Source organism: Thyridium curvatum (assembly GCF_004353045.1).
Source record: "Thyridium curvatum strain D216 chromosome Unknown NODE_91_length_158940_cov_68.853331, whole genome shotgun sequence".
Taxonomy (NCBI): Eukaryota; Fungi; Ascomycota; class Sordariomycetes; order Thyridiales; family Thyridiaceae; genus Thyridium; species Thyridium curvatum.
The window spans coordinates 109,841-136,146 of NW_022156846.1; the positions used below are offsets into that span (position 1 = coordinate 109,841).

Consider the following 26,306-nt stretch of genomic DNA (forward strand, 5'->3'; position numbering starts at 1 on the left):
TCGATCTCATGCCCACCATACTCCTCTGCCGCCACCAGAAAAACCCATAGTGCCGGATTCTCTGAACCTTCAAGTACCGATAGTACACGTTCAGCAAATGGAAAGGAAGATGCGGATTAAGGTTATCGGGATGGCCGATCCCCCTTTTCGATACGGCGATGCGCTTGACCACGATTTTAGAGTTGAGGTCGAGCAAGAGGCTACTCTCGTCCAGCAAATATCTTAGATTGGGTAAACACAGAAGTCCAAAGCATCACCAGCGTTGAGCCAGGGCTGTCTGTCACCAGGGCAGGCACTGCGCATTTCCGGGATTGAACCCGTCCTCCGAGCTACTACTGCTGGGATTGACGAGATCGCGATCTTGCGTTTGGGATTCTGAGAGGCATGCCGTGGATTTGCACCACCCCGACTAGAGCGGTAATGGCGGCACTTGCAGCCTGCGCAAGCTGTTGTCAAATCGCCGGCTGAGAATCCGAACAATTGAACTAAAGCCGAGGAGGAAAGAGACAAGTATTTTTCCTGGTGGGGGAAGAGACGCAGAAGCTGGAAAAAAAAGCAACACTACATTGAAGCGATGGCGGGTAAGCAGACCCTGACTTCAGCTGACTGCTTTTGGTTTGGTTCTGCATTTCCTTTTTCCTGCCCATTAGCTGGCACCAGGTGGGTTTTCCCGACCCGCCCCTGTCTTGTTCAATTGTCTGGTGCATTAGATGTGCGGAATTACGGCCATCAATCATGATTTCAGCCAAGGCCCCAAGCTTACAATCTGCAAGCTGCAAACTGCAAGCTGCAAGACGCAAGCTGCAAGGTGCATGCGAGGGACCAAGTCAGCTTCCGTAAGCTCCTAATAAGTGCGCCCAAACCCACACCACGGCCGTTGACATTGAGAGACGGACCATCAATAGCGGGCACGGCGCCGCAGACGGACGCCAGTAGCTAACGTTTAGACCCAACGGCCCAGCATTCCTCACAGAGAACCCCAAATGCAAGCTCAGCGTACCCGCCGTCATGAGCTTTAAGCAAACTGGCTTGCTGGCGCACCCCACACGTTCTCGTCCGATTCCGATCCATCAAAAACCACTAGTGTATGCACAGGGCTGGATCTGGCACGTCAAGGGAGGTTGGCATCTTCCAGATCCAGAAATCCCAAGCCAGGAATAGGAAACAAGTATGACGCAAAACGCAGAAATAGGAAAGCCTCCTGGCGTGCCTAGCATATCCGCCACCAAGCTGGACAGGGGGCAGAGGAGACACGCAACCGCTTCTCCAGGGTCAGTTGTCCCATCCTGCATGCTGCCGCCATGAGACGCATGCTCGCAGTCGATCACCCCGTAGGTGCGACGTGAGGATGGACGGACTGGCTGGGCAGATGCGCGGCGCGTGAAGACGCTGCCCAGTGACGAGCGTCGTCCTGCGACCCTTCCTCACCAGAGTCCATCGACTGACTTGTTCGAGAGTAGGTGGCAGAAGGACATTGCTGCACCGCGCTGAAGTGTTGTTCCTCAATTGGTCAGCATGCAGGTGCTGCAAGCCGGGTCGCCCGCGCCGCCGCATACGTCGAGGTGTAACCGCGAGGCTTGTCGGGATTCGGGACCATCCGTTTGCCACACCCTTAGGTCCCGGCCTGGCCCAGGCCGCCGAGGGACAGAGGGCGAGACAAAGGATGCAAAGGTCTTCTTTGTAAGGCTCGTGCAACGCGTCGTGTCCAAACCGTGCCTTAAGCCACCCGAACGCCTCGTCGCCGACCTGGCGGGAACCATGGCGTCGCACAGGTGGCGATAGTCACAAAAAAACGTCATTTTTGTAGGGGTTGTGAAGAAGCAGACGGACCGAATGCTGGAAATTGGCTTGAGCGTGCAATCCTGCAGCATCTGAAGGTTGCGTGCGCGTGTTTTACAGCCCAATCCTCGGGGACCATGATTGCTTCTTCTGAGTCAATCGAGTCTCGGATGCGATGGGTTGCCACGCGCCACAATATGTAGCAGACGGTCCGTATTATTGAATATGAGCCGTAGCGAATGTGCGGTAGCAACCCAGTTGGACTCGTGTAGTGACAGTCCTTGGTGGTGGGCCCTAGTTCCCTGCAGCATCGTGAGTCAAGTTACATAGAGATCAAGTGCTACCCCATTGGAGGGCGCTTGTTTCGGGGGGGTTTGGCGGCGCGGGGGGTGTGCCTGGACCCTTGTACTTTTTGACAACGACATGGCTTCAGCCGGTGCAAGAGGCAGTCTGTAGACGACAGTTCAACTGGTTTGCAGATATGTGTGGACAATAGTGAAGAGAAAACAAAACAAAACAAAAGGGAGATCTGAATGCACAACACGATGCACCGTCGGTCTGGGATACCCGACTAGACTTGGAAAATTGATCGGCAAGAGATGGTTCAGGGCCTGGAGGCAAAGAGCGACGATCCTGGATGTCAGCTCACTTCACTGCATACAAGACGGGGAGCAGCAGAGGGCTCCGATCCTAGCATGCAGGTCAGCTCGCGCACACATGCAATTTACGACCGACCCGAACGAGGTTCACTCAAGTTGAGCATCTTGCTGTCATTAGCCCGACTTCCGGAGCCGGCCGGTCCAGTATGATCAGGTCGCCCCAAGAAAGCCGGCCAGTCACTTATCACGTTGAGAGGATGGAGCAAGCAGGCAATCCTCGAGCTCGTCTCGGCGGCTGGTTTGGTAAAGGGGGTGCTTGTATCAAAGGGACGGGTTGTTCCTTCAGGATTGGTGGTATTCTGGCCGGGGTGGCCATGTCAATCTGTCGAAACTTCAAACTCCCAGGGCTGGCGAAACATTTCCGTGCGGAAGCTGGGGGCGCGCGCGCCGTTTTCTGACAGGGCGGCAGTTGGCGTGATTGGGAATCCGGAGGCCTGTGCCAGCTTCAGAGGAAGCTGTCGCTGGGCGAGCCACCACTGTTCCGCTAACTAACTAATCATAGCCCTGGACGCCAGCTGAGATTTCACCGAGAAAAGGAGATTAGACATTGAATCATCTGATCTCGCCAAGAGGGGGATGGGATGGGGATTGATGGGAACTCTTGCGGCTTTGGAACGGCAATTCTGACAGGGTGCTCGACGCCTTTGCCGTCTGCCAATGCGGGCTGAGCATGGATGTGGGGGAATTTGGGGAAGAAGCTGCTTCGAAACTCCAGAGCTTTGGGATCCGGGTCCTGGCGGGCGCATGCCCCCCATGCTAGGGATGGATGAGGCGCCTCACGGCTCTTCTTCGCTCTAATTTAACGACATGATATCATCCCTCGCGACAACCGGGCTGGGATGAGGCTGCCTCGAGGGACCCCGGTCAAGTCAAAGCGGAAAATGATCGACGATTTCCCGGCCCTGTTGACAGCGGTCCGGGATCTGACAGCACCCCCCAATGGACAGGTAATTGGACGGCACCCCAGCACTGGGCCCCCTTGCCGGGCTGCATTGGGACAGCCTGTATGCAGGACCCATTTCTTGGCTTCAATGGTTCAGGACCCAGTCGATTTTGCATTCCGCATTCTGTCTGTTTTGGAAGCCTTGTCACGATCTGTAACGCCTGTGTTGAACGGATTTCGCCTCCAGCGAGTTGTTTTGAACCCTATCACTTTCCCCACCGTCGACATCCAGAGACATGGGAAGCAATCTCTCTTATCCACGGGTCCACTGAAAGACATCTCGGCCCTTGAACGCTATTATCGAAGGTGTCCTGCAAGGTGCAGCCAGGGACAATTCGACTTTGCAAACGCGACCTGAGAGACTTCGAAGTCAGGAAGGGCCGCACCTCTTTTGCATGGCTCTTTGTCTCCTTGATGAGCGCACTCCCAATATCAAAGGTACTGTCCAGCTCAGTATCTGGCAGAGAGGAAGTCGCTCGGTTGTGGAGGCGCTTTGATTCCTTATCAAAAGTGAGATATGATCGTCAATGAAGGCCCCTGCAGCCTAATAGATGACATATGCCGGGTTGGGGCAGGCGCTGACAGTCCCTCATCTCGGGAATCTGCATTGGACACGAGCGCCAAGCCTGTTGCAAGCACGAGTTTGCTGGACCTTGTGCAGAGGAACGAGCTCTGCATGCAATCTTCGAGATGGCTCAGTCTACCCACGGCCCAGAAGCGTGAATAGCGACGTGTACCGCAATTTGATCCAGGCGGGGTGCACAATTTCACTGACAGCGACCGGTAAAAACTCTAATCATGACGTTCCCAAGTGATACTCGAGTTTTCCCTCTGGGACCCGGTCCGCCAAGCACGGTGAAAGTTTACGAGAAGCGCGGCAAGTGTCCTTTGGAGTCAGGAAGCGCACTCTTGGCAAGCTGTATTGGTCTTTTTTTTTTTTTTTTTTTTCCCTTCTTGCTTCCCTCGCACCGTCTCGGCCGAGGCGCGAATGACCTCCGCCTCTCTTCACAAGCGTTTTCGGATGTTTTTGTTCCTCGAGAGCTTGGGGTGGGGCGTGGGGTCACAGGGGATCCGCCTGTCCATGGGTTTGATCGCCGACCACTGAGATTCCCGTGATGGGCGGACCAGGGGCCCCCCCGGATCGAGATGTTTCAGGCGTCCCGTTTGGGCTTAAACAGAGGCTAGCAGGATGATCGAGCGGGGCCTAGCGACGGTTTTGGGGCGGCACTGGCCCACCTTGGGTCAGTGTCTGTGAGATGAACACTGGAGCCCAATCAATGCGACCTGGTTATTGGCAATGAACGATGCCCATGTGGAACAGAAGCCATCCCGTCGCATATTTGGAATCCGGGTGCTGAACGGCCGCGCGTAGGGTCCAGTCCTTTGCAAGCCCGCTTGACGGTAATCCGCTAGAATCGAAAGGGGGAGGAGGGATCTCCTCGATTCGAGACACCCGACAAATAACGGCTACTACTGCAATGTAGCCGGCTGCGGCTGTTGAGAGGTGGTTCACGGGCAAGATTCGCTTCAGATCGCCGCAAACTTGCCCAGGTAGACATGGTCGTGGAGGACGAACCAAATGCTCGGTAAGATCGCTGGATGTGTAACCCTTCCAGTGCGTGGAGAGAGTGATCGTTCCTGGGACGGGCTCCAGAGGCGAGTGGAGAGTGATTATCTCGGGATGCCATATGGGCGGACGCTGGCCACGCAGCCGACATCGATATGGCACAAAGTCGATCAGATAGCTTGGGAAGCCAACCTGCCTTCAAATTCTCGGCCTTTGGGGTCAACAATATGAAAACTCTGCAACTTGGCCCCCTCCTCTGGCGGAGACAGGACGGAGAATGGCGCGGGAAGTGCGGAAGCGAAGCGAGGCGGTGAGAGATGCTGGTCGTTCTGAGAACGGCCGGAACGCAGACCATTGTGCTTCCCAAAGTCGCCATTGAATCCTTGACTCGTCTCAAATAGGCAATGAGCGACGCTGAGCAGATTTTGCGATGCATTTTGCCAAATGCGATATTACGTTCCCCGTTAGTGGGAAGTCTGGATGCAATGGTTCCAGGTAGCTTACCTAGTGTGCCTTCTCCATTGACCTGCATGTCTGCCCTCCAAGAGAGCCAAGAGAGCAGAGGCACGGGAGGGCACGACCGATATCGTTGCTGGAATATTTGCATGCCATCCCCACCTGCAGTCCCTGGAGTGCTGACAGAGACGGGCAGCACCGTACATCTGCTTTGTGATTCGAGGTTCCTGGCAGTTGCATCTCTCCGACAAAGATAGGAAGAGTGAGTGAATGTGTTCTCTGATCTGCTGCCTCTCAGCTTCACACATGAGTGGGACTCCGCAGGCACCTATTTCGAGATGGACACGGTCTTACGAAGAGAGACTCTCGACGACAAGTGATGCCAGGCCTCGGCGATGTCCTTGTTCAAGCCCCAGGCTCGACACGAGCAATGTTGAAGACGAATGGCCATCTGGATGCTACTCCGTACAGCAGCAGACGAGCCAAAAGGGAAGGTCCCAAAGAGTTGTCGTCTTCAGAAACTCGGGATTGGAGCACCCTGTGGAACAAGTGGTCCGGCGGCGGTGGACAGCAGCACAGAGTCATCCCAAATTCTCCCGGAATCACACACACCTAGGCGCAGCCGTGTTGGAAAATGTCCTGTGTGAGCGGACCCCCAAAACGTAGGACAACCCCTGCCAGAGGCTGCAGGGCCAAGCGGTTTAGAGAGACTTAGCGGCAGCGTTGGCCTTATTCCCGCGCAGCTCTTGGTCTGGTGTTGAGGGCCCCCACTTGGCTCAATGCTGCAGCAGCTGGATGTGCGATAACGGCCCCTACCTACTTGTAGTTGAAGGTGTGCTGCCTGTACATGATCTGCCCAAGTACCGACGCCATCTGTGCTTAGTGATCTGGGGTCTGTTGTGGTGGGAGTGGAGGCTTGCCGCGGTCGCCTTGCGGGAGGGGAGACAGCTTGGCAGGAGTACTTATCTGGGCGCGACACGGTGGACAGTGCAAGAGATATGGCGATCATCATCGTCGTGGTCCAGATTGGGGTGGGCTTGGGGAGAGGAAGTACTGGCTCGAGTGTTCAAGTGGGTGGTTATGAGTGTGATGGAGATGAAGCCTGCGTGTGAATGGCTCTGCCATGAGCGGAAGCCGCAACAGGTAGGTACGAAGTACAAGTACCTACCACTCACCCTTTGTGTGGATCCGAGTGCTAGGTAGGCCTGGTTGGCAGGTGGTGGTGGTGGGTGTGGGCGTGACTTCCTTCTCCTCTAGTGACAGACGGCGGACAGGCAGTAACGGACGGACCCAGACCGCAGACCTACCCATTCTGGCAGGTTGCCGCCGTTTTGAGCAACCAACGGAGCAGTTAATGGGAAAGAGACTGTGACGGACCTACGGAGGAGTACTGTAGGTCGGCTTGCCCGTTAGTTTGACGTAAATAGTTGTCACAGAATGAAGATGCTGGCATTGGCATGCTGCTGTGCCTCTCTTCTCGCTGTAGCTCTAGCCGAGGACATGCACGCAAAAAGTCCACACGGCCACCCGTATTCTCTTCCTTGTCGACCTGAAAGCAAATCCGCTTGATGTCGGCCCTGTTTTCCACCAGAATGGGGTGACAACGACCCCTGGCTCACACCACACTCGACTGTTGCTCGTGTCTCCTGTGCCCCGACTACCTACACCAGAATAGTTGCAGGAGCTGGAACAACACCACACCGATCTACAATACATGTAGTAGCAGCACCGGCTCACGTTTGTCAAATTAGCAGTGGATGACAGAGGATCCTGTCAACCTGCACCGAGCAGCTCCATCGGGTCCGCCGTCTGGGGCTGGGCATTGTCATCTATCAGACTCGCCGCAGGACGAACAAACCCCAGACGCTCTGAAACCAGCACTACGTCACAACACTTCCAGGCGAGAGCCCGGCGGGCATTGGGTTTGTTTCGTTTGGAAGGTCGCGAGCATTGACTGCCATGCTGATATGGGGAAGCGATCTCTTCGCGAAGCGCATTGCGGAAACGATCAACGGCTGGGGGTCTCAAGAGCTCCAGCTACGTAATGGCCCCGTCGAGAGCCCCTCGTTGAGCACCGACCTGGGTGTGCTTACAAGCATGACAAGCCGTGGCTTCGGGAGAGCGCCCGGCTCTGCATCAGACAAGTGTGCCAGGGTCGCTGATCGGGGTTGTGTCAGAGATGAGGTTAAACAGCAAGAGAGATTGCAGAGCTTGGATGCTGGGGCTAATGCCGCTTTTTCCACACTGATCTCGGCCAAATTTCGTTTTCAATTTGCCGTGCCAGTGCCTGCCGGCTGTTGACGCCAACCTCACCCCCAGGTCGTCCTGGGTGCTGTTTAGCCTGGAGGTGCCCGTTTATTTCCCCTTTGGGCCGCCTGGGAACACCCACGGCTCCCTCTAACGGGCCCTGGATTCCAGGGCGTCTGCGCTAAGCAACGCCCGCTGTCAGTCACTGTCGTGCTTTTCCTGTGGGTAACGCAGATGTTCGACATCCATTCATGGATGAATGGTGAGATTGATGGAGGCACTGTATGCAGGTGTGATAAGGGAGCACGTACTAGCAGGAAATGTAGACTTGTGATTTGGTCTATTATTTGATGCTCTCTTGTCGCGTACTTCGTCACTTGAACCGAGTGCACCGGTGAAGGCAGCGTGCAACCCTGCTTGCCCGGCTTGGTTCTCTTCCTCGAGCTCGAGGAAGGATGCAGCAGCATCATCGTCGTCATCAATCACTATCAGCAAGGCTGCAACCCACACGACTGTCATTGTGCATTTGCGCAGCCACTTTGGGTCTACTTGTGTACTCGCCTCTGGCGTTTACCCAGGATCAGGCTGGTTGGAGAAGCTCCACCTGCTGGAGTGAGCCTGCGAATACCTACCTACCTACCGTACGTTTATTAGGTACAGAATCTTTGGGAAGAAGCCAGGATAATACGTCACAAACGGGACCAGTCCGTCCACTGGGGGGCACCGAACGGTTGCTGAGTGGCCCGTCTGCGACCCTTTTGCGTCAGAGGTCGATTTTTAGGCCCAGCCGGCCTCGAATCAGCAGCGCCGCGCTCCAATGGCAGCCCCCCCCCACAGATACATCGCATTCCGTTCCTCGGTGCTCGGTTCTGCAGGACGGTGGGTGGATGGATGGATGGATGGATGGAGATGCAGAGGATGGGGAAAAGTGCTAGCTTGTGGTCTCTCTCTGCCAGTCGAATCCCGGCACAGCCAAACTATCGCTGCAGCTGCTGGCTTTGTGGCCCCTCTCCTCTCCCCCGTTGTCGTCGTCCCCTCTACCCTGTGCGATAGCGTCCCCTTCCCTCTCCCCTCCGCTGTACAAGGTACGGTAACTACTGGTGAAAGATTCTCACCACCATCATCCGTCCCCCCTCCCTGCAGTTTCCTTCCTTCAGGGCTGCGCTCCACCGCTCAGATGCGCTAATCCAGCACTAGCAATGCATCGAGCCTTCCCAGGGACCCGCCATCTTCTTTCCAATGACTGACTGGCAGACTGCAACCTGAGGCATGAATACATCACATCCTGGTCGTCTTTCGTTTTGAGCGACTCGAGACTTTTGACATGGATCTCCTTTGCATGCCAGCAGCCACCTAGGATGTTCTCATCGCACGCCCTCCCACCCTCCTACAAGTACTTGTAGTTAGGTGTCTCTCAGAACTACAAGGAAGCACATTTCATCATCACACGCCCCCCTCACCTTTGCATACCTAGTCCCCTCGATTGGTGCTCTCTTGACCTGCCGAGCCCCTCCCCAGTATTTCTCCGTTCACAGTGGTAGACCTCTCGCCTCTGCACCGCTGCAAGGTGTGGGAAACTGAAAGTACAATGCCTGGGTATCTACGGGAGTATGTAACAACAACATACACCAGTGACAGCTCTTGCCCAGATACCGTCTCCCGTCGCTGACTTGCTCCATGGTCGCCACTGTTTTCGACCCCCTTCTCTGCCAGGTGCCGCAAGATGCAGATAATACTCCGCAACTGGTCAGAGCAGAGATAAGACGTCCTCGTCTTGGACATGTATCTCTTCCCCCGCACAGTCTGTCGATGTGTGGTTGGACCCTGAATCTGGTTAAGCAGGGTGGGAATAAGGCGAACAAGACCATAGGCCTACCTATGATAGCCCAGGTACATTTTCGCCCTCGACCCCCTCCAAAAACCAACACACGCTCAGACGCCAGAGGCCCAGCCGACGACCCAGCAAAAAGACATCATGCAAGGAATTGGTCATAGGCAAGCAGCTTCAGAACCAGCAATAACCAGTGTCAAATTGCACCGAGATCAGAGAGCACTTGGGCTGTCAGACCCTGCATGACCCGTTCCCATCCCCTCCACCTCCCACATCAGTGGCGCTTGTTAGCTGGCAACGCCAACGTTGACCGGGCCCTTGGTCCCACCCACCAAACATTCCCATCCCGTACAGCGAGGACCACAGCTCTAGGAGAGATGGGTCAGGTACTCCAGGTACGTCAATCTACTCAGGTACCTCCATTGTCTGCCAGAGCTGCGAGACAAGGTGGTACTTAAGCTACAGCTCGCAGGCACAACACCGTCTTCCGCACCTGGTTGAGCCCCCCTCGAAACTCTTTCCTACGACATGGGCGCCAGTACTGGTACGAGCACGATGCGATGTCCATTCTTCCTGAGACGGAATAGACATCCAGCTGCACAGAGCAGACAGCAGGCTCGCCTAGAGAGTCACTAATAAACGGAGCATTCAATCTCATGGCGTAGCCAAACGACTGGGAAGGGTACCCAGTCTGTCCATCTGCGCCTTACGGAGTACCTAGGTTCAGACCTTCGAGGTGTCCCAGGGGCCTAAAATATCAGTTTGCCGCCGCCGTACTCGCGCAGTCCCCAACACCAAGCCTGCTGGTCCCACCCCCCTTGGATGTGCCCTGGGTGTGTGTCCTTTGACCTACACCCCGACGCCATCATCGCCCACACCCCCCTCTCCACACACCGTCCCCTCCTGGCTCCGGCTTGACACCACCCCTGCCGGAACGGCTTACACCTGCTCAGAATACCGTTGACTTTCATCATAGCTCTCCTCCAGAAGAGGGTCTTTGCCTCTGGCACACTGGCGAGAATTCTATGTAAAGCTTGGCCTGCCCATTTTTCTGCCATCAAAACACACACGGCTATCGCCATACACACAAATCCAACTCGATTCTTTTCCAACACACGCTCGTTTGGAAAACCAACAAGCTGGTACCGTACCAACAGAAACAAAGATCAGCACTCGCAACATCTTCCTAAGGGAAACCCATCTCGTAGAAAGAAGCACACCAAAGACACTCAATTCACACCCACGCCCACCACACCCCATACACAATCTCGCAGTCATCATCATTATCATCAGCAAAACCGGGGCCCATAAAGGTCTACATCGACACGTTTTGTATCAACGCCCCCTGAGGATACCTGCTGTTGCTCCCTGAGGATCAACATCCAGCGCTGGGTTCATCGTCTGAATCCCAAACCTCTCCTTCGGGACCACCCACGCGCGGCCCTAGTTCACAGTGAGCCCATCTCCCGGATCTTGCACGAGGTCTTTGTGTTGATCTTTCCGTCACAGGCAACCGAACCATCTGGTATCAAGAAAATCGATCGGCCGGGGTACAGATTGACTTGCACCACACGCATCTCTCTGTCCTCTTTTCAGCCCTGGTCTGCCGCTACACACCCAAACCCTGCGACTTCCGGCTCCCCTAGGGTCCTCCTTTAGGAAGGGATATTGGGCTGTCGATCCCTCTTCGCAACAGGCGTCACAAGTCACTGAGTCTGTCCCCACCCGTCCCGCTGACCAAGAGGTCCGGCTTTGAACGCTGGTGGTCGGCATACCCATTGGCCCCAGCTTTGCTCTGGTACTTCACTGTCCACCTCTCCCGCCAACCACAACCACTCCACTTGCATGCGGTCCTGTCCGCACCCTCTTGTCACTCAGAAGACACTTAAGGATCGCTGATCCCACCCGGCTTCTCTTGCACGTCGACAGATCTTCTCTCTCGTCGTCTGTCCCCTTACCCGAACAACCCATCGTCTGTGTCCGTCTGGCGTAGGTGACACGACTTTGTCCACCCTTCACCACGGGATCTCGCATCCGATCAACGAAACAGGCTAGGGGCTCCGCGTGTTCTCTCATACATACACTTGAGAATCCCCTTGTCTCTTCGTTCCACCTTCACACACACCGCTCTACGAAAGGCGTGTTTCTTTTCTTCAACTTGCTCACCATATCATCGGTACACTCATCGTCGCAACCCCTGACACCATGACGATGACCATCGACAGCAATCAACAGCGCTTTGCTGGCGGGCTCAACTACGACCACATGTCTTCTTATCCGACGTCTCAGCCTCAGTTCACGAACCCCTGGGTCTCGTCGTCGTCGGCAGCGGTCCCCCAGAGTGGTGCCTCGCATGGCATGTACAGCGGCAACCAGCAAGGATTGAACCCCAATCCGCTGAGCCTCGACACTCTGAAGCATCACCAGCCGCAGCAGCCAGTCTCCCGGGCGAGCACGAGTAGCAGTGCCTCAATGGGTTCTTTTGGATCCATCCCGGTGACGTCTGCGTCAGCAGGTAGCCCTCTCAGTATGACGCACAACGCCTTTGTTGGACAACAGGACTTACTCTCATTACCCCAAGATCTCCTGAACATGAATCGCATGCCGCACCACCAGACCACCTCGGCCGCCTACCCGGAAGCCGCCTACACGACGTCTGCCTCTCCCATCCACTCCAACTACGCCGCCTCGCCCACGCCCTACGACTCGCTCGGCTATGCGCCGGCCCCGATGCGTTCCACCTTTGCCATGGCTCCGGAAACCGAGCAGAGAAGGTACTCTCAACCGTCAGTACCCTCATCCCTCTTGAGCAGCTGCATTTGCAGATGACTCGCTGCAGCCGCAGCACCGGAACTCATTGACTGACTTTGATCACAGAAGCATGCAACACGACGATCGCCGCAGCTTTGCCGATGCCATTGAGGCGAGCCACGGCATCCTGTCCCTGAGCCAGGAGACACCGCGCCCTATCTACGGTAGCCGGACCCGGGGCTCTGGTGACTCGTACGGTTTCCCCTCCACGCACTCGACGAGCTCCAGCGTCTCCAGCACCGGCTTCAGCGGCTACTACGGCGGCTCCGTCGATTCGAGCGTCAGCGACTACTCGACTGCCGGCTCGGACATTGAGTCGGTTACCTCAAGGACACTACCCCGGCCCCAGGGCATGATGGCCAGCCAGGTGCCGCCGGCGCCCCAGTCCATGATGGGCCAGTTCAGCTCCAAGGTCTCGAGCAGCACGCAAAAGAAGCACAAGTGCAAGGTTTGCGACAAGCGATTCACCCGCCCGAGCTCGCTCCAGACGCACATGTACAGCCATACCGGCGAGAAGCGTAAGTTTGGGCCCAAGGTACCGGCAGTACTTTTTTCAAGTGTACGGTATGCTAACGTCTAGTGACACGACAGCTTTCTGTTGTGAGGTTGAGGGCTGCGGCCGCCACTTTTCTGTCGTCTCGAACCTCCGGCGCCACCGCAAAGTACACAAGGGACAAGCGCCATCTGAGGCCGGTTCGGAGGATCACCACTCTGATTGAGTGTCGGAATGAGCCTGGGAATGTTCCTTTTTTTTCCACTACATCTCACGTTATGCGCCCGCGACCCGAATAGAGATTGTCACGACCCCCTTTCCATCCGCCAACACTACACCACTTTTAATTCGCATCATTCGCTCATCTGTCGATACGCCCGGCATTATTTGTCCGCTTCTTCCGCTCACAGCGGACCTTTTGGCGACGCCCTGTTTTACGAAGTAAGAGACGGCACGAAAACAACACACTGTATATTTATCCTCCCAGATCGGTCTTGTCGCGAGGCGCAGGAGAGGTTCCCGTGGGACTTGGCCTGGAGACTCTTTGCTCGGTTACGCTGGTGCAGACCACCTGAGAGCTGTGAGAACAGCGGTGTTCCCAGCTCGCACATGGTCACACCGTCATCCACCGCGGTTCCATGCATTGGTGCCCACGGGCAGACCTGTGGGCACTACGATCTGGGTTCATGTGGGGAAGGATGTTCTTTTCATGTCGATCGCTCCCAAAAATGAGCCTGGGTCCGGAGTATGTCCCAGGACACTTGTGCCTTTCCATGTCACGGAAGGCCTCGCGATTCGTTTATCGATCCTGGTTAGCTGGGCTGGGCTGTCGCTTCCTGTCGTGCCTCGACGGAAATGACCCTCTCTGATGAATGGTGGTCACATTCAACAAGGGACTTGACCAGCCCTCATGACCTGGCGTTTATGGAGCGGAACTTGTCTTTTGGCCCTTTTTGCGATTTTCCGCGCGCTCCTGCTTTTTTGCTTATTCTACGATCATATCGTGTCTGTCGTTACCCATGCAAAATTTTTGTTCACAAGGGGCCGGGGGGGAAGGGGGATTAGAGCCAACGTTTTGTTTTTCCTCTCCAGCTGTGCGCGTTCCTAGACACAATGCGACGGAAGATGAAGAAAGGAGGCGGAAGGAAACCGAGAGGGTTTCCTCCCGCCCAATTGTACTATTAGTCTTGCTATTGGATGCTCTTGCTTTTTGCTGTTCGAGTTGCTTATTTTGTCTGGCATATACCCACAATCTGCACACAGAACATGGTCTCTTGGAAAAGGAGGAAGGGGGATATCGCGAAGGGGACAGACAGCTGGTGTTTGCAATCCCCGGGAGCCCATGTTACGAGGGAGCGGGCAGAGATGGTCAATCCGCTACGGATCCGGCAATGGTTCGGACTGTTGACGAAAGCTCGTGTATTTTTAAATATATTATATTGTCCTCATATGAGCTCTCTATCTCGTTTCTGCACGTCCTGCCATCTATGTGAGGGAATGCTGCCGCGTGAAGGGACGGACCTACATGAACTTTGCAGCGAGAGCGGACGGCAGTACAAAGCCACAGACACTGAACGGAACGCCAAGGGACTTGACTGTATCGGATGTGCCTTCTGAAGGTCCCTTTTCCACCCTATGCCTCTTCCTCTGACCGAGCAACAAGAAGGCCGGCTCCCGCAGCAAGCGCGAGATGTCCTGAGGGCACCAATGAGGACATCGAGTGCGCCAGTTTTAGGGGTGGGGTGTTGAAGGGATCGACGTCTGCGAAACCGTTATGGATTGCTTATGTCTCCCCCCTCTCGCTCGCCCCGTTTCCCATCTCTGTCTCTGTCTGGTTAGTAGGTACATAGTAACTAACATTTGTATTTTTCGCTCAGAGGCGGAAGATACCACCAAAAGATACGAACCCTCGCCACGGGGGCGGGCTTTTGGGTTTGGCTTTTTGGGAACACGGCCGGGGGGAGTCGGCGGGAAGGAAAAGGGACAAGGATGCCCTGTTCGGCATCATCAGCGCGCCAGACCGTTTGCGCGATTCGACTTACAAGTACTAGCTAGTTCGGTCGGCCGAGGCAAATGGCAATAAGAGCAGTCTTAACAAAAAGTTAGCTGGTGAATGACCGCGAAACGAGGCGGTGGTGGCAGTAATGGTCTAGTTACTGTAAGTGCTCCGTACAAGTACGAAGACGTCGACGGTGGTGGGGAGGACATTTTACAAGTACAGTTCTCATAAAGACCTAGCTAATAGTTACAGCGAAGATCCATCCATCTTGGTGCTTGTGCTCTTCGGGCTCCCCACCCACCCCTTGTAACGTCTCCCTGCTGCTCGGGTCACTAAAAGTCTCCAGTGGTCCAGCTGGAGCGGTACCGTCGAGGTAAGCTTATTGGGCCGTTTTTCGGGCGGTGAGCCCGTTCGTGCTGACACATTCTTCCCATCATCTTAATAAGTCTCAAAGAGCTTCACTTATTACTTCGCACCTACGTACGAGGCGGTGCGGGGTGGGGGAGGCGAAAAAGACGATGTTCGGCATGTTCGATGTTGCACATTGGAATCCCCCCTTCCCCCTCGTCAGCATGTATCGCAATCTAAACTCAACGGGGCCAAGCCCATTGGCCGGGGCTCTTTGGTAGCGAAGGAGGAGACGGAGAAGTCGACAGAGGAGGCGAAGGTCAAGTGCTCACGCTTCCCGCTGCCGCGGTCGGGATGACTACAGATGGGGAAACGGATCTACAAACGGGCGGTCGAGAGCAGACAAGGACAATATTCTGACTGTGACTGCGTTGTGACTGCGTCTACTCCAACCAACACGTTGATTGGCCTCCTATCCGATGGAGGCAGGATGGCAAGTCAGGGACCTACATTTGTTCGCCTCCTTCTGCTCCATCATCATCCTCCTGCGGACAACATAACCATCGCGCGACAAATAAGAGGCCAGCGCTCAAGGGCAACGTAACCTGGTCCAGTCAGCTGCAATGGACGGGGCACTGCCTGGCGGAGCAGTGAAAAGCAGGCTCTGATATCGAGCCAGCCGACTGTGTTGGCCAGGCTATTGGTTGCGCGGCTCTGTGGGTACGCGAGCCGGGGTTGTCGCTGTGCGTCCCGCTGGCGTGTTTCAAGTCAGTGCCTCGAGCGTGGACAAAAGTGTGATCACTGCCTGTCGGGGACTACGGGCGGACCAGGATCTCTGCTGTAACGACACGCAACGGCGGAGAACCCACCACGCCCACCAAAGCCGCGGACGCATGTGCAAACGGCTACCCAGAGCTGCGGTGGAGAAAAGGACGAAGACAAGAGATGAGAAAAAGTGGGCGGCGGAGTTGCGATGGGTCAGGGAGCAAAAGAGATGCAAAACCCAAAAACGAATCGACCACTCAGAGAGCAAAGGGTCACATTGGAGATGGCTGCGATTGCGGGGGATGGGCAACCGATCCGGTGGGATCAGCCCTTTCAAACAGGCTACACGTGACGGCAGCGTGGTGATGCGACGTCGATCTCCCTGCAACGTCGGCTGGCTTGTGGCTTCTGATATGGCACCTCCGTGTAAGAGGTTGATTAAACTGAACAAGCCAAGAGACCCTGCAGCAAGGGACTCGAAAGTTAATTTGGGAGATGGAAGACGGATGGAAGACACGGGGAACCTAGATGAAGGAACGGTCAGCCTGCCATCCATCCCTGACGACGAAGCGAAACGTGCATGGCGGATGAACGAAGTGACGCTGTCGAGTGAGTGGCAGAAACTCAAAACAAGAGGGGCCAGCTTTGCTCTGGCGACGCCCCAAAGACGGACTGAGACCGGCCATGAGAAAGTGAGAACGCTGCATCGGAGGGTGAGCCGGTTCCGCCTCAGAGAAGAGGGACTCTGAAGTCCCGCAGCCCGCAGCCTCGAGCTTCTTGGGGCGGACCACAATCTCGGACGATGCTGCCTCGGCCCCGATCCCGGCCAGTCAAAGAGCAGAGATGCAGGCCTGGTATGTACGTAGGACGCAATGGTTCTCCCAAAGCGGTAATCACTACGACGCCCCGGTTTGCAATAGACGACGGAGCTTTTTCAGCGTCGCGCCAGCGCAGGACCTGGTGATCCCGCCAGAAGAGGAGTTGTTGCTCCTCGTCCGCCATCGACAGTGGGGCCGCGTCCATTTGCCGGGCTCAATTCAGAGCAAGAAGTGCGTAAACATGATTGCGATTGCGACCTTTTGGAGCACCTCATCTGCTCGTCTCCTCGTCCTGTCGAGCCCATTGGAACAACGGTGCTGGCACTGCCACCCACCAATGACGCAAGGCGCTGAGGCCAAAACAAGATGGAGGATGGGGCCGGGGACGGACTGGTCAATGACGTAAGAGGTGTCAGGGATGCTGGGTTCTTTCAGCAAAGCGGAAGGGTTGCCGCCCTGAGTCGGGCCCCAGATGGTGGTGTGTGTGTGTGTGTCTCTCAGCCCTCTGTATCTCTGTGCGCTAGTGTCCCTGTGCGCGCATGTCTTGGAGGAGTACTCCTGGGTCACTTTTGCGCAGTCTGGGTCACTCTTCTCCTCCCGTGAAGATGGTTGCAATTGGTGGTGGTGGTGGTGGTGGTGATGCTGCCGCCCGCCATCTGCAAAAGTTGCGGGAATTTTGTGGTGTGCACTTATGGAAAGAGGGGTCGTCGACAGGGGAGCTCCCTGTAGGCTGTCGCCCCCGCTAAGTTCTCAAGGGGTGCGCGTACGGAGCGCTGGAACAGCTGTGCAAGCCCACTAAAGCTGTCTCGAGGCGCCCTAAAACCTGATCTTCAGGGTCCTCTGGCTTGTCGACGCCAGGACCGAGAATCCAAATGGATGGGATGGAATGGGCTGGCTATCTGGATGAGTACTGTACTTACTGTCAGGATGCAGGTACTTTACCTGACCAGGTCACTAGAAGGCACTGATTGATAGCAGCAGAGTAGCAAGCATCTCCCAATACCTATTTTACTTATGCTCTGCACCCAATACGACGCTGCTCGTCGAGGAGAGAGGGCGCTGCTGGTTGGCTGCATGTCGAGTGATGCAATTGAATATGAAGGCAATAAACTTGCGGCGGCGAAGATATCTCGAGGAAGTACCTACTCAGGTAAGGCACCGAACACAAAGTGCATCCGAATCATGGTTCGTCCCGTGTAGGTACAAGGAATTCGAAGTCAAGTCAGGAAGAGAAGATAACTCGATGCTCGTCGACAGATGGGAAGGTACCTGTTCTCCCCTCCAAAGTTCCCCTTCCCATTCAGAACACTTCCGCCCCTCCCTTCCTTGTAGTCAAAATAATGCCAACGTTGGCTGACGTCAGTGGCGCCGACCCGTTTCCGAGCTTGGTTCGGGCAATCTCACACCCGCCCCTGTCGCTCTTTTCGATCCGGGTTTAGCGCGAGCCCTTTTAGTGCTCCAAGCAGCACCTGCGCTGTTCATGATCTTCGCCTTGCCGTCTTTTCTAAACGCACCCCCTTCCCCTTCCAGCTTGTCCTGGTTGGCTGGCTGCCTCTTTCGACAGGATTCCGAGTGCACATTGAGCCTCGAATGGTCAGCTATGGAACTTTACTGTAGCATTGAGAAACTGCAAATGCGCGTCCCCTCACTCAAGTACTTGTATGCAAGTGAGGTACATGATTCTCTTATCCTTGGACGAGACTGACGATGCCCAGCAATGTGACTGGTGCGTGTGAACATTTGTATTTGCATGAAGACTACATGAGCAAAGAGACCATCTCTGTTGCTACCGTACCTACACAATAACACCACCAGCGGCCAGGAGGAATGGTCGCTCCAAAGTATCCATCCGATATTGGCTCGCTCGACCCGATTTTCCCAAACACAGGCGAATTCGGGCCTTGCCAGCGCTGCAATAGTCGACTCGCCCTCGGCTCTGGCTCCACGGGCTGAGTATGTACATGTGTTTTTGTTTTTTCAACACCCGTGAAAGGCCAAGATAACCCCGGCTCGTCCTCCACAGCCGACGAGACTGGCTCTCTGTTTGCTCCAACCCCGGCACGCTGTGACATCATGGGCCGTTTCAGAATCCCGCCTGCAACCCACAGAGGGGGCCCTCTTTGGGTCGCATGCCTGCTGTCAATATCGGTGATCCAGATAACTACCTAAAGGGGTGTAACGAGAGAACAAGAGCCCCTCTGTACTTGCAGTTACCAGACCAGCCTTCGCGGTCTGTAAAGAGGTACTTATCTACTTGGGCAAGTCTAAGGGGACAGAAAAGGGGGCGTGTTGGACCGATGGTCCTGACACCACAGGACGGCTGCTGATATTGTGGCTTGCGCCGGATTGCAACCCACCCACCCAATCGCCCCGAAAATCATCGTGAGAAAGGACCCTGAGAATGTCATAACGCATTTTAGACCTGCCCGGGTACCTCCAGCTACCTATTCCTGTCCGCATGGGTATTGGGAAATTGCCATGGGTGAAATTCCATCCACCTTATGCCACACTGGAAAAGTCCGCGTGTTTCGGGCCTGATCCATTGCCACTCAGTGCCTTAGGGCACGCCCCCTCCCTAATGCTCTCAAGTCCCCTAATTCTTCAGTGGTGCATGCACCTGGAGCCACGGTGGACCTCCCCATCCGAGTTCTGAAGCTGAACCTTCAGCGGCTTGCCTCCCGTACAGGCCTCTGAAGCACTCATTGAAGCGAGTGTTCAAGTCGTTCCAGTGTTCTGTCCTCGACTGTGCGCAGTGGCCTTAAAGTGCATAACTTCGGACCGGGCTGGGTGGGATTTGCAATTCCAAGCGCCTTTGAATCAGGCACGGACAAGTACCTAGGCATCGATCGGACGGCTGAGTGTTTTGCCATCTGCCATCTGACGCGTAATGTCTCTCTCCTTTGGGGATTGTACCTCCTGCGATGAATGCGCAGCAAGTTGTCGCCGTTCATGCACCAGCCAGCCGGGGCGAACTCTTCTCGGTCACCCCCCGCACCGCACTGCACTGCACTCCATGCGGCCATCCATCCACTTCAACGCCTGTTAGGGGTTGCCATCTCTCCCAGACACACCGCCACTCTGCCCTGCAAGCCCTCAAAGGCGGTGATGCATCTCGCGCAGCAGCAGTGCTACTCTGCGCAATGCAGTACTGCAGCAAATTGCATCATCCCGGAGGACTCGCTCCACGGTCCTTTGACAGACGGCGTGATCCTATCCCTCACCGTTTTTGGAAAACGGTCCATCCTTGCGCAAAAGCATGGAAGCTGACCTGAGCTGTTCCGAAACATCGCACGTCTGCCCACGTTCTATTCATAGAAGCGGCCCCTCCACGTGGAGCTGAAAACAAGCTTAACTGGGCATGTCTTGTTCAATGTTGATAACTCGTCCTCGGCAATACAACGCTTCCATTCTCAGCATCCGACCACATGTTGTAGTCGTTTTGCTATAGATAGATGTGAATGACGTCCGTGAAGCCGAAAAGCTTAGTGATGATATCGGCGGGTTGCATTGTGCCGCAGTCGCGCGTCCCCCCGCCATCTTTTCTATTCATAGGGGAGAGGCTAGGCCGAGCCTGCTGAGAACCCACGCGGCGAGCTGAAGCTTCCTCGGAAAGCTCGCGTCTTGACCAAACGGCTTGCTGGGCAATGCGTTCCTGCTACTGCTGCGTGGTGTGGTGCGGCGCGGTCTGGTGTGGTGTGGTATGCTGGGAGTGTTTCAGGATATGAATAGAAACAGCGCAACATGTGAGATCTGACGCTATGGTATCATGCACGCAGGGTTCAGACGACGGACAAGGAACTACGATGCGCGGGCATCGCGAAACGATGCGTGTGTGAACTCACATGATGCTCTTGGCTACAGCCATCATGGGCGTCGTTCTATCGAGGAGCGAGATCGCGAGGCCCTCAGGACACACCCGGACGTGTATGCTGTGCCAAAAGCTAGACCCAGGATAGATGCAAGCCCTAAATCTCTCGCTCATCACTGTGAGTAGCGTAGCCAGAATCGTCCGAGATTCAGTCCTTGAAATAGAAATGGCTTCGGCTTTGCAGCCTAGCATTTTGAGGAACTCAACGCCGGGGAACTGGTGTACCGAGCCGATTGATGGAGTTGTGCCGCTCTAGGTTGCAAGGAACTCACTTCCGATGCCTCTAGAGATCGGGAGGAACTGTGCAGCAATCAAAATAGCAGACAAGTTTAAAATAGGAAACTTGCTCAACCCTCGTGCTATACTTGTCTGTGAAAAATTGAGAACCTGTGTCCTATTGCGTATCCTGAAAGACGAGGCTAAACAGAAGGCCACTTGTTGTATGTGCGCATCCAAGTATAGATTCTCCCAACACTTTACGGTACAGTCTAAACAGCCCTTACAGAGAAGGGCGCTGTCCATGGGAATGATAGATGTTGAGTTTTCAAACCTTTGAGCGCATAGCTGAGTGAGTGAAGCAGCCAGCGGGATCTTGAGGGACTTGATTTCCCCGGTAATACAAACATCCCTCCGCATGGTGTTGGTTGAAGCATCAAGTCATCGCAGGTTACTCTGTCCTTCCCAAACCAGAGTTGAGGTACCTGAACTCCTGGCTTCATTGTTCTGATATAAATTGACCTCGAGACTAGGAACATCGGATGCAGAGCTACCTTGGGTGAAATAGTCAATGCCACACCTTCAGTTGGAGACTGAATATCAACGTTTTGCAACAAGCTACCAGTTGTTCTCGTATTCTCAAACTGCATCGTGGCCACTCTATCTTGACTGAATTATCATGAATCGCACGCTACTAAAACCCTTACACCCTGGAATATCCCACCCTGGGCACAACCTGCCTGCTGGCTCCGTACAGCCTCGTCCACCGCCCGCGCAAAGATATAGGTCGGATGCTCCGCATGCCAACCCAATTCTCCCAGATTGAACACCTCACGATATACCTTGCCTACTCCGCGGATTGAATCCGGAACTCGTGCCAACTCCGTGTCGCTCGATCCGTGAAGGTCTCGTTCAAGTTCACAGCATTTTTGTTGAAGTCTCTTGATATGTGCCAATGGTTGTCCACCCAGGTGACTGCCTTTATAGATCAGGTATAACACTTCAAGCCCGTGTTGGATAGTACAGGCCAGGAAAGGCGCCTCCTCCAAGAAGAGAGGTCCCGCTGTGCTGTCATCCCACACATCCGACACGTCAAAGGCAATGTGTCTGGCTAGCCTGACAGTGGTAGCCATCTCCTTGCTCCAAAGACAGTCCAGAAGGCGGCTGACTCCACACATCGATTCAGGAGATCTCGATGGTATCGGCTCACTTCCTTCACCAGCAGAGTTAATATTGCCAGATTCAATGTCGCCAGGAGACTCCATACCACTCATTGGGTCAGCTCTCAGACGGAGATGTATCACGTCGAGCCGATTGTCGTATGTGACCCAGCGATCAGGCCCTGGTAAGTAGACGGAATTCACATCCGAATGTTCGACATCATGCATCAACTGTCGGTCTGGCTCAGAACTCTGCAGCTGCACCGCTTTGTTTGCTTCCCAACATGTAGTCCGCAGCTTTTCTTTCCACTTGTATACAGAGAGGTCTGGTTCAAGTGTCGTTGCATCAAAAAACACCGTCGTTTCGTAAATTGCATAACGCTCTTCGTCAACCATTCCGCCGAAAGACGTAAAGGCACTCCGTGCTCGGCCTTTTGCCCCTCTCGATGGAAAGCAGACGTCAAAAGTGTGGATCGACGGCTCCCGAGACGCTTCCTTCCAGATCTGAATCTGCAGCTCTGCTGGGAGGCGTGAGAACGGCGAGAAGCTGGAGGATGATCTCATCACGGTCATACTTGTCAACTGACTGGCGCGAAGTCGCCCAAGTTGCATCATATGACTTTCTTTCCTGTGTTGGGTCTCCATCCAAGGATTATGCGTTCCAGTGGTTGATCTGGAGAGAACTGGACGCATGGTATATCCTCCAAGATCGACAACAGTTCTTTATATGCCATCATGTTTTTCGCCACGTTGAAGTGGAAAGAGGGCTTTTAAACCCGTTTCCCAAGAGCTGAGCGTTCCACTCAGTCGCTCTCAAGTGGGTTTTGAAACGAAGGGCATGACTGTGCTCTGCGCGAGAGATATGGTGTTGCCAAGTATTAGGCGCTTTCTCGGTGCTGACCTGCCTCCGAGATGGCCAATGGACGAGGCTACCTGAACTACGAGGAATCCTACATGGGGCTCTTGATGCTGACATGATACGCTGCGGCGGCCGCAACTGGGTATCTGGGAGTAATTAGCCAGACAAGAAAGAAGTGGGAAAGCGCGTTCAGATGGTATTATCAACAGCAGTTGATGCTATCAGCTTTGCAATGGTCACATGCTGAAGGACGTACCAGGATCGATTCAAAGTTGATTTCCGCCCAATCTTTGGAACAGTTCCTTCATCAGGAAACCGTCGCCTCTGCTGTCTACGAAACCGGGCTGTTCCAGCGCACAGATGGGCTTGAGACATACAGTAGAAAGAGTATGACATGGCCTGGTTCGTTCGGAGGATGAAGTTGACTGAGTTCCATTGCACCTGCCCATGATACTTGAGGGGATGTGGGTGACTCAAGGACTGGCCGTGTCTCCTTGAGGTCAACCCTTTTCTGCACTGAGCCATTCCCTTGTCAAGACGAGCCATTAGGCTCTCGATTTCAGTCGCTGGTCCCTTCCTGAAGTCAAGATCCCTTATCAGTGCTTGCAAGAGCGATGTGGACAAGCAAGAATGATGTTACCGCAAGAACGTGCCTTCTCCTCATCGCAGCTGCAAGATTGATTTCGTCACCGTGATTGAGGGTGTGTGCTTGTTTGTATTTGATATCTCTTCGAGGCAGAAACAAATCGACCAGGCTTCAGTCAGCATCAACGTAAAGCAATATATCATATTTTGTATCTTCAAGCCCTGCCTTTGCCTTCCTTCCGCTCATTCCGCAATGCAGTCAGTCATGCAAAAGACCACAGGGCTTGGGCCCAAGCCAGCACAGCCCGGAGACCTTCATGGCCGTGTGGCCATCATCACTGGCGGTGCCCGGGGCATTGGATTCGAGATCAGCCGCGCCCTCGCCAATGCGGGCTGCAAGGTCATCATGGTCAACCGCAATCAAGATAAGGGAGACCACGCCATTCGAATCATCAAGAAAGAGTCCCCCGATGCTGAAGTTGAGTGGAGAGGTTGTGATATGGGCTATCTGGCCCAGGTCCGTGAGGTGTTCGGCGGCCTAAGAGAAAACCTGCCGCGCCTCGACTTCCTCGTCTGCTCGGCCGGCATCAATGCCGATCAGTTCGGCCTAGACCAGGACGGCATCGACCGCCACTTTGGCGTCAACTACCTGGGGCACTACTACGCGTGCAATCAAATGTGGCCGCTGCTTCGCAAGACTGGCAGGGAGAACGGCAACACGGCGCCACCTCGCGTTGTCTTTGAAGCCAGCGAGATGCACCGCATGGCACCCTCGGCCGTGCATTTTGGGTCGTCGGAGGAGATCAACAATCCGGAGATGGACCCGGCGCAACTGTACGGGCGTACCAAGCTGGCGCTGATCCTCCTGGCCAAATACGGCTTGCGAGACAAGGTGATCAAGCCGAACAGTGACCGAATCTACGCTCTGTCGGTTCACCCCGGGACCGTAAGTCTGGACAGCCCTCTGATGTCGCTAGCCCCATTTTCGTACTGACGGTCTCCTCGCCAGGTCAAGACGGACATGCAGGAGCAGTGGAAGAGTGCCTACCCCGGCGTCACGGGCAAGGTGCTGTCGCGGACCATGCAAGCATTCGGCCGCGCCCCGAAGGAGGGCGCATACAGCGCTTTGTGGGCACTGACATCGCCCAAGATCGAGGAGAAGAACTTGAATGGCTGGTACTTCAAGGACCCAGACAGCCCCGGCAAAGAGTCATCGCAGGCGTCAGATGCGGTCCTCGGCGCGGCTCTGTGGAATCTCAGTGACAGGCTGGTCAAGGAGAAGCTCGGCGAGGATGTGATGCTCGACTGGAACGCGCAGTGAAGTTGGACCGGCCATGAGGATCATGAAGAACCTACCTAGATTGCTATGCATATACGAACCTTGATCCCTCAATAAGTCATTGAGACCTCAATGCTGAACAGGATGCCACCTGCAATGTGCACACCGAGCCACTGTGACCACTGTGACGTGACCACTGTGATGACCCCTAAATTCAGGGCGAGGGTCTAGCGCTTGTAAGAGGGACAACTGTGGGGGCGGGGCAACACCATCGGTTCTGGTACTGCGCTAAACCCTATTGAGCCTCCAACGAAGTCGGTCAAAATTTTTCGAGCTTTTCTGCCGGTCTACCAGCCAAAAAAAAGTTCGTGGGTCCCGCCATTTGCAAAGACGAAGACCGCCTCTTCAATTGCTGCATTCGGTCGCGACGGACGACACCAGGAAAGCCAGGGACGGACCACAGATCGACTTGGGCAGAGATAAGACAATAAGACATAGGCCTTCGGTCCTCGCGACTACAAAACGTGCGCCGCAGCACACTACCGTCCGACAAACGACCCCTCCTCTTCACCGATCGCCTGGCGACGGTCGCGGTCGAACCGACGATTCTCAACTCTGGCAGTCCAATAGCTGCTAGGAACCTTACGAGCCCTTTTCGATTAATACCCCCTCTCTCACACATTCAAGATGAGGTTTGTTAGCGTGCTCTCCGGTCATCCTCTAGAACTTCGCTGACAGCTCCGCTCCTAGGGTTGAGTCCTGTTACGTCTGTTCGCGGTAAGCACTGGACTGCTGCACCTTGACTTTCGTCTACGAACCTCGCCCAAGTGTACTAACTCGCCGAAAGGCCAACATATCCCTCAAAGGGTATTAGCTTCATAAGGAACGATGGAAAAGCATTTCGCTTCTGCCGGTCCAAGTGCCATCGCAATGTAAGTTCTTTGTGCTGCCGACAACAACTCGTCCCCCGAGGATCATGCTGATGAACCTTCCGCGACCACAGTTCAAGATGAAGCGAAACCCCCGCAAGCTCAAGTGGACCAAGGCGCACCGCCAGCACGCCGGCAAGGAGATGACCGTCGACAGCACCCTGCTCTTCGCCGCCCGCCGCAACGTCCCCGTCCGCTACGACCGCGAGCTCATGGCCAAGACGCTGCAGGCCATCAAGCGCGTCAACGAGGTCCGGACCCGCCGCGAGCGCGTCTTCTACAAGAAGCGCATGGCCGGCAAGCGGGAGCGCGAGCTGGCCGCCGCCCGCAAGCTCGTCAGCGAGAACGAGCACCTGCTGCCCCGCCTGCGCGGCAGCGAGAAGCGCATGCTGGCCGAGCGCGCCCGGGAGGAGGGCCTCGACGCCGAGGAGCTCGAGCAGGAGGTGCTGTCGGACAAGATCCGGAGCAGGAAGACCAGGGCGTTCGGCGCCGAGTCCAAGAGGAGTGTCCGGGTGCTCATGGGCGCCGACGGCAGCCTGCAAGAGGAGGTCGTCGAGGAGGCTGGTGTGGGTGGTGGAGACTTCGACGAGGAGGACGACGACGACGTGGAGGACGACGAGATGGATATGGATTAAGGATTCGCGTCTTTTTCAAGTCATTGCATCTGCTGTTTGGGTTTTTGTCTCGGGCATTC

General features: G+C 55.2%; 4 protein-coding genes across 4 annotated transcripts; 3 read left to right on the plus strand and 1 right to left on the minus strand.

The window, feature by feature from the left end:
• Nucleotides 1-11,687: 11,687 nt before the first annotated feature.
• On the plus strand, nucleotides 11,688-13,012 carry E0L32_010800 (uncharacterized protein; the record flags this gene model as incomplete). Its single annotated transcript, XM_031133458.1, has 3 exons — nucleotides 11,688-12,256; nucleotides 12,360-12,811; nucleotides 12,885-13,012. 3 exons carry the CDS (start codon nucleotides 11,688-11,690, stop codon nucleotides 13,010-13,012), a joined length of 1,149 nt encoding a protein of 382 aa, XP_030989014.1.
• An 8,635-nt stretch (nucleotides 13,013-21,647) lies between these two features.
• E0L32_010801 (uncharacterized protein) lies at nucleotides 21,648-22,524 on the minus strand (the record flags this gene model as incomplete). Its single annotated transcript, XM_031133459.1, has 2 exons — nucleotides 21,648-21,775; nucleotides 21,825-22,524. The coding sequence occupies 2 exons, from the start codon at nucleotides 22,522-22,524 to the stop codon at nucleotides 21,648-21,650; spliced, it is 828 nt and encodes a 275-aa protein (XP_030989015.1).
• A 1,145-nt stretch (nucleotides 22,525-23,669) lies between these two features.
• E0L32_010802 (uncharacterized protein) lies at nucleotides 23,670-24,725 on the plus strand (the record flags this gene model as incomplete). The annotated part of the gene is made up of 2 exons (XM_031133460.1): nucleotides 23,670-24,350; nucleotides 24,414-24,725. 2 exons carry the CDS (start codon nucleotides 23,670-23,672, stop codon nucleotides 24,723-24,725), a joined length of 993 nt encoding a protein of 330 aa, XP_030989016.1.
• Nucleotides 24,726-25,692: 967 nt separating this feature from the next.
• Nucleotides 25,693-26,247, plus strand: E0L32_010803 (uncharacterized protein; the record flags this gene model as incomplete). Its single annotated transcript, XM_031133461.1, has 1 exon — nucleotides 25,693-26,247. One exon carries the CDS (start codon nucleotides 25,693-25,695, stop codon nucleotides 26,245-26,247), a length of 555 nt encoding a protein of 184 aa, XP_030989017.1.
• Between the last annotated feature and the right edge of the window lie 59 nt (nucleotides 26,248-26,306).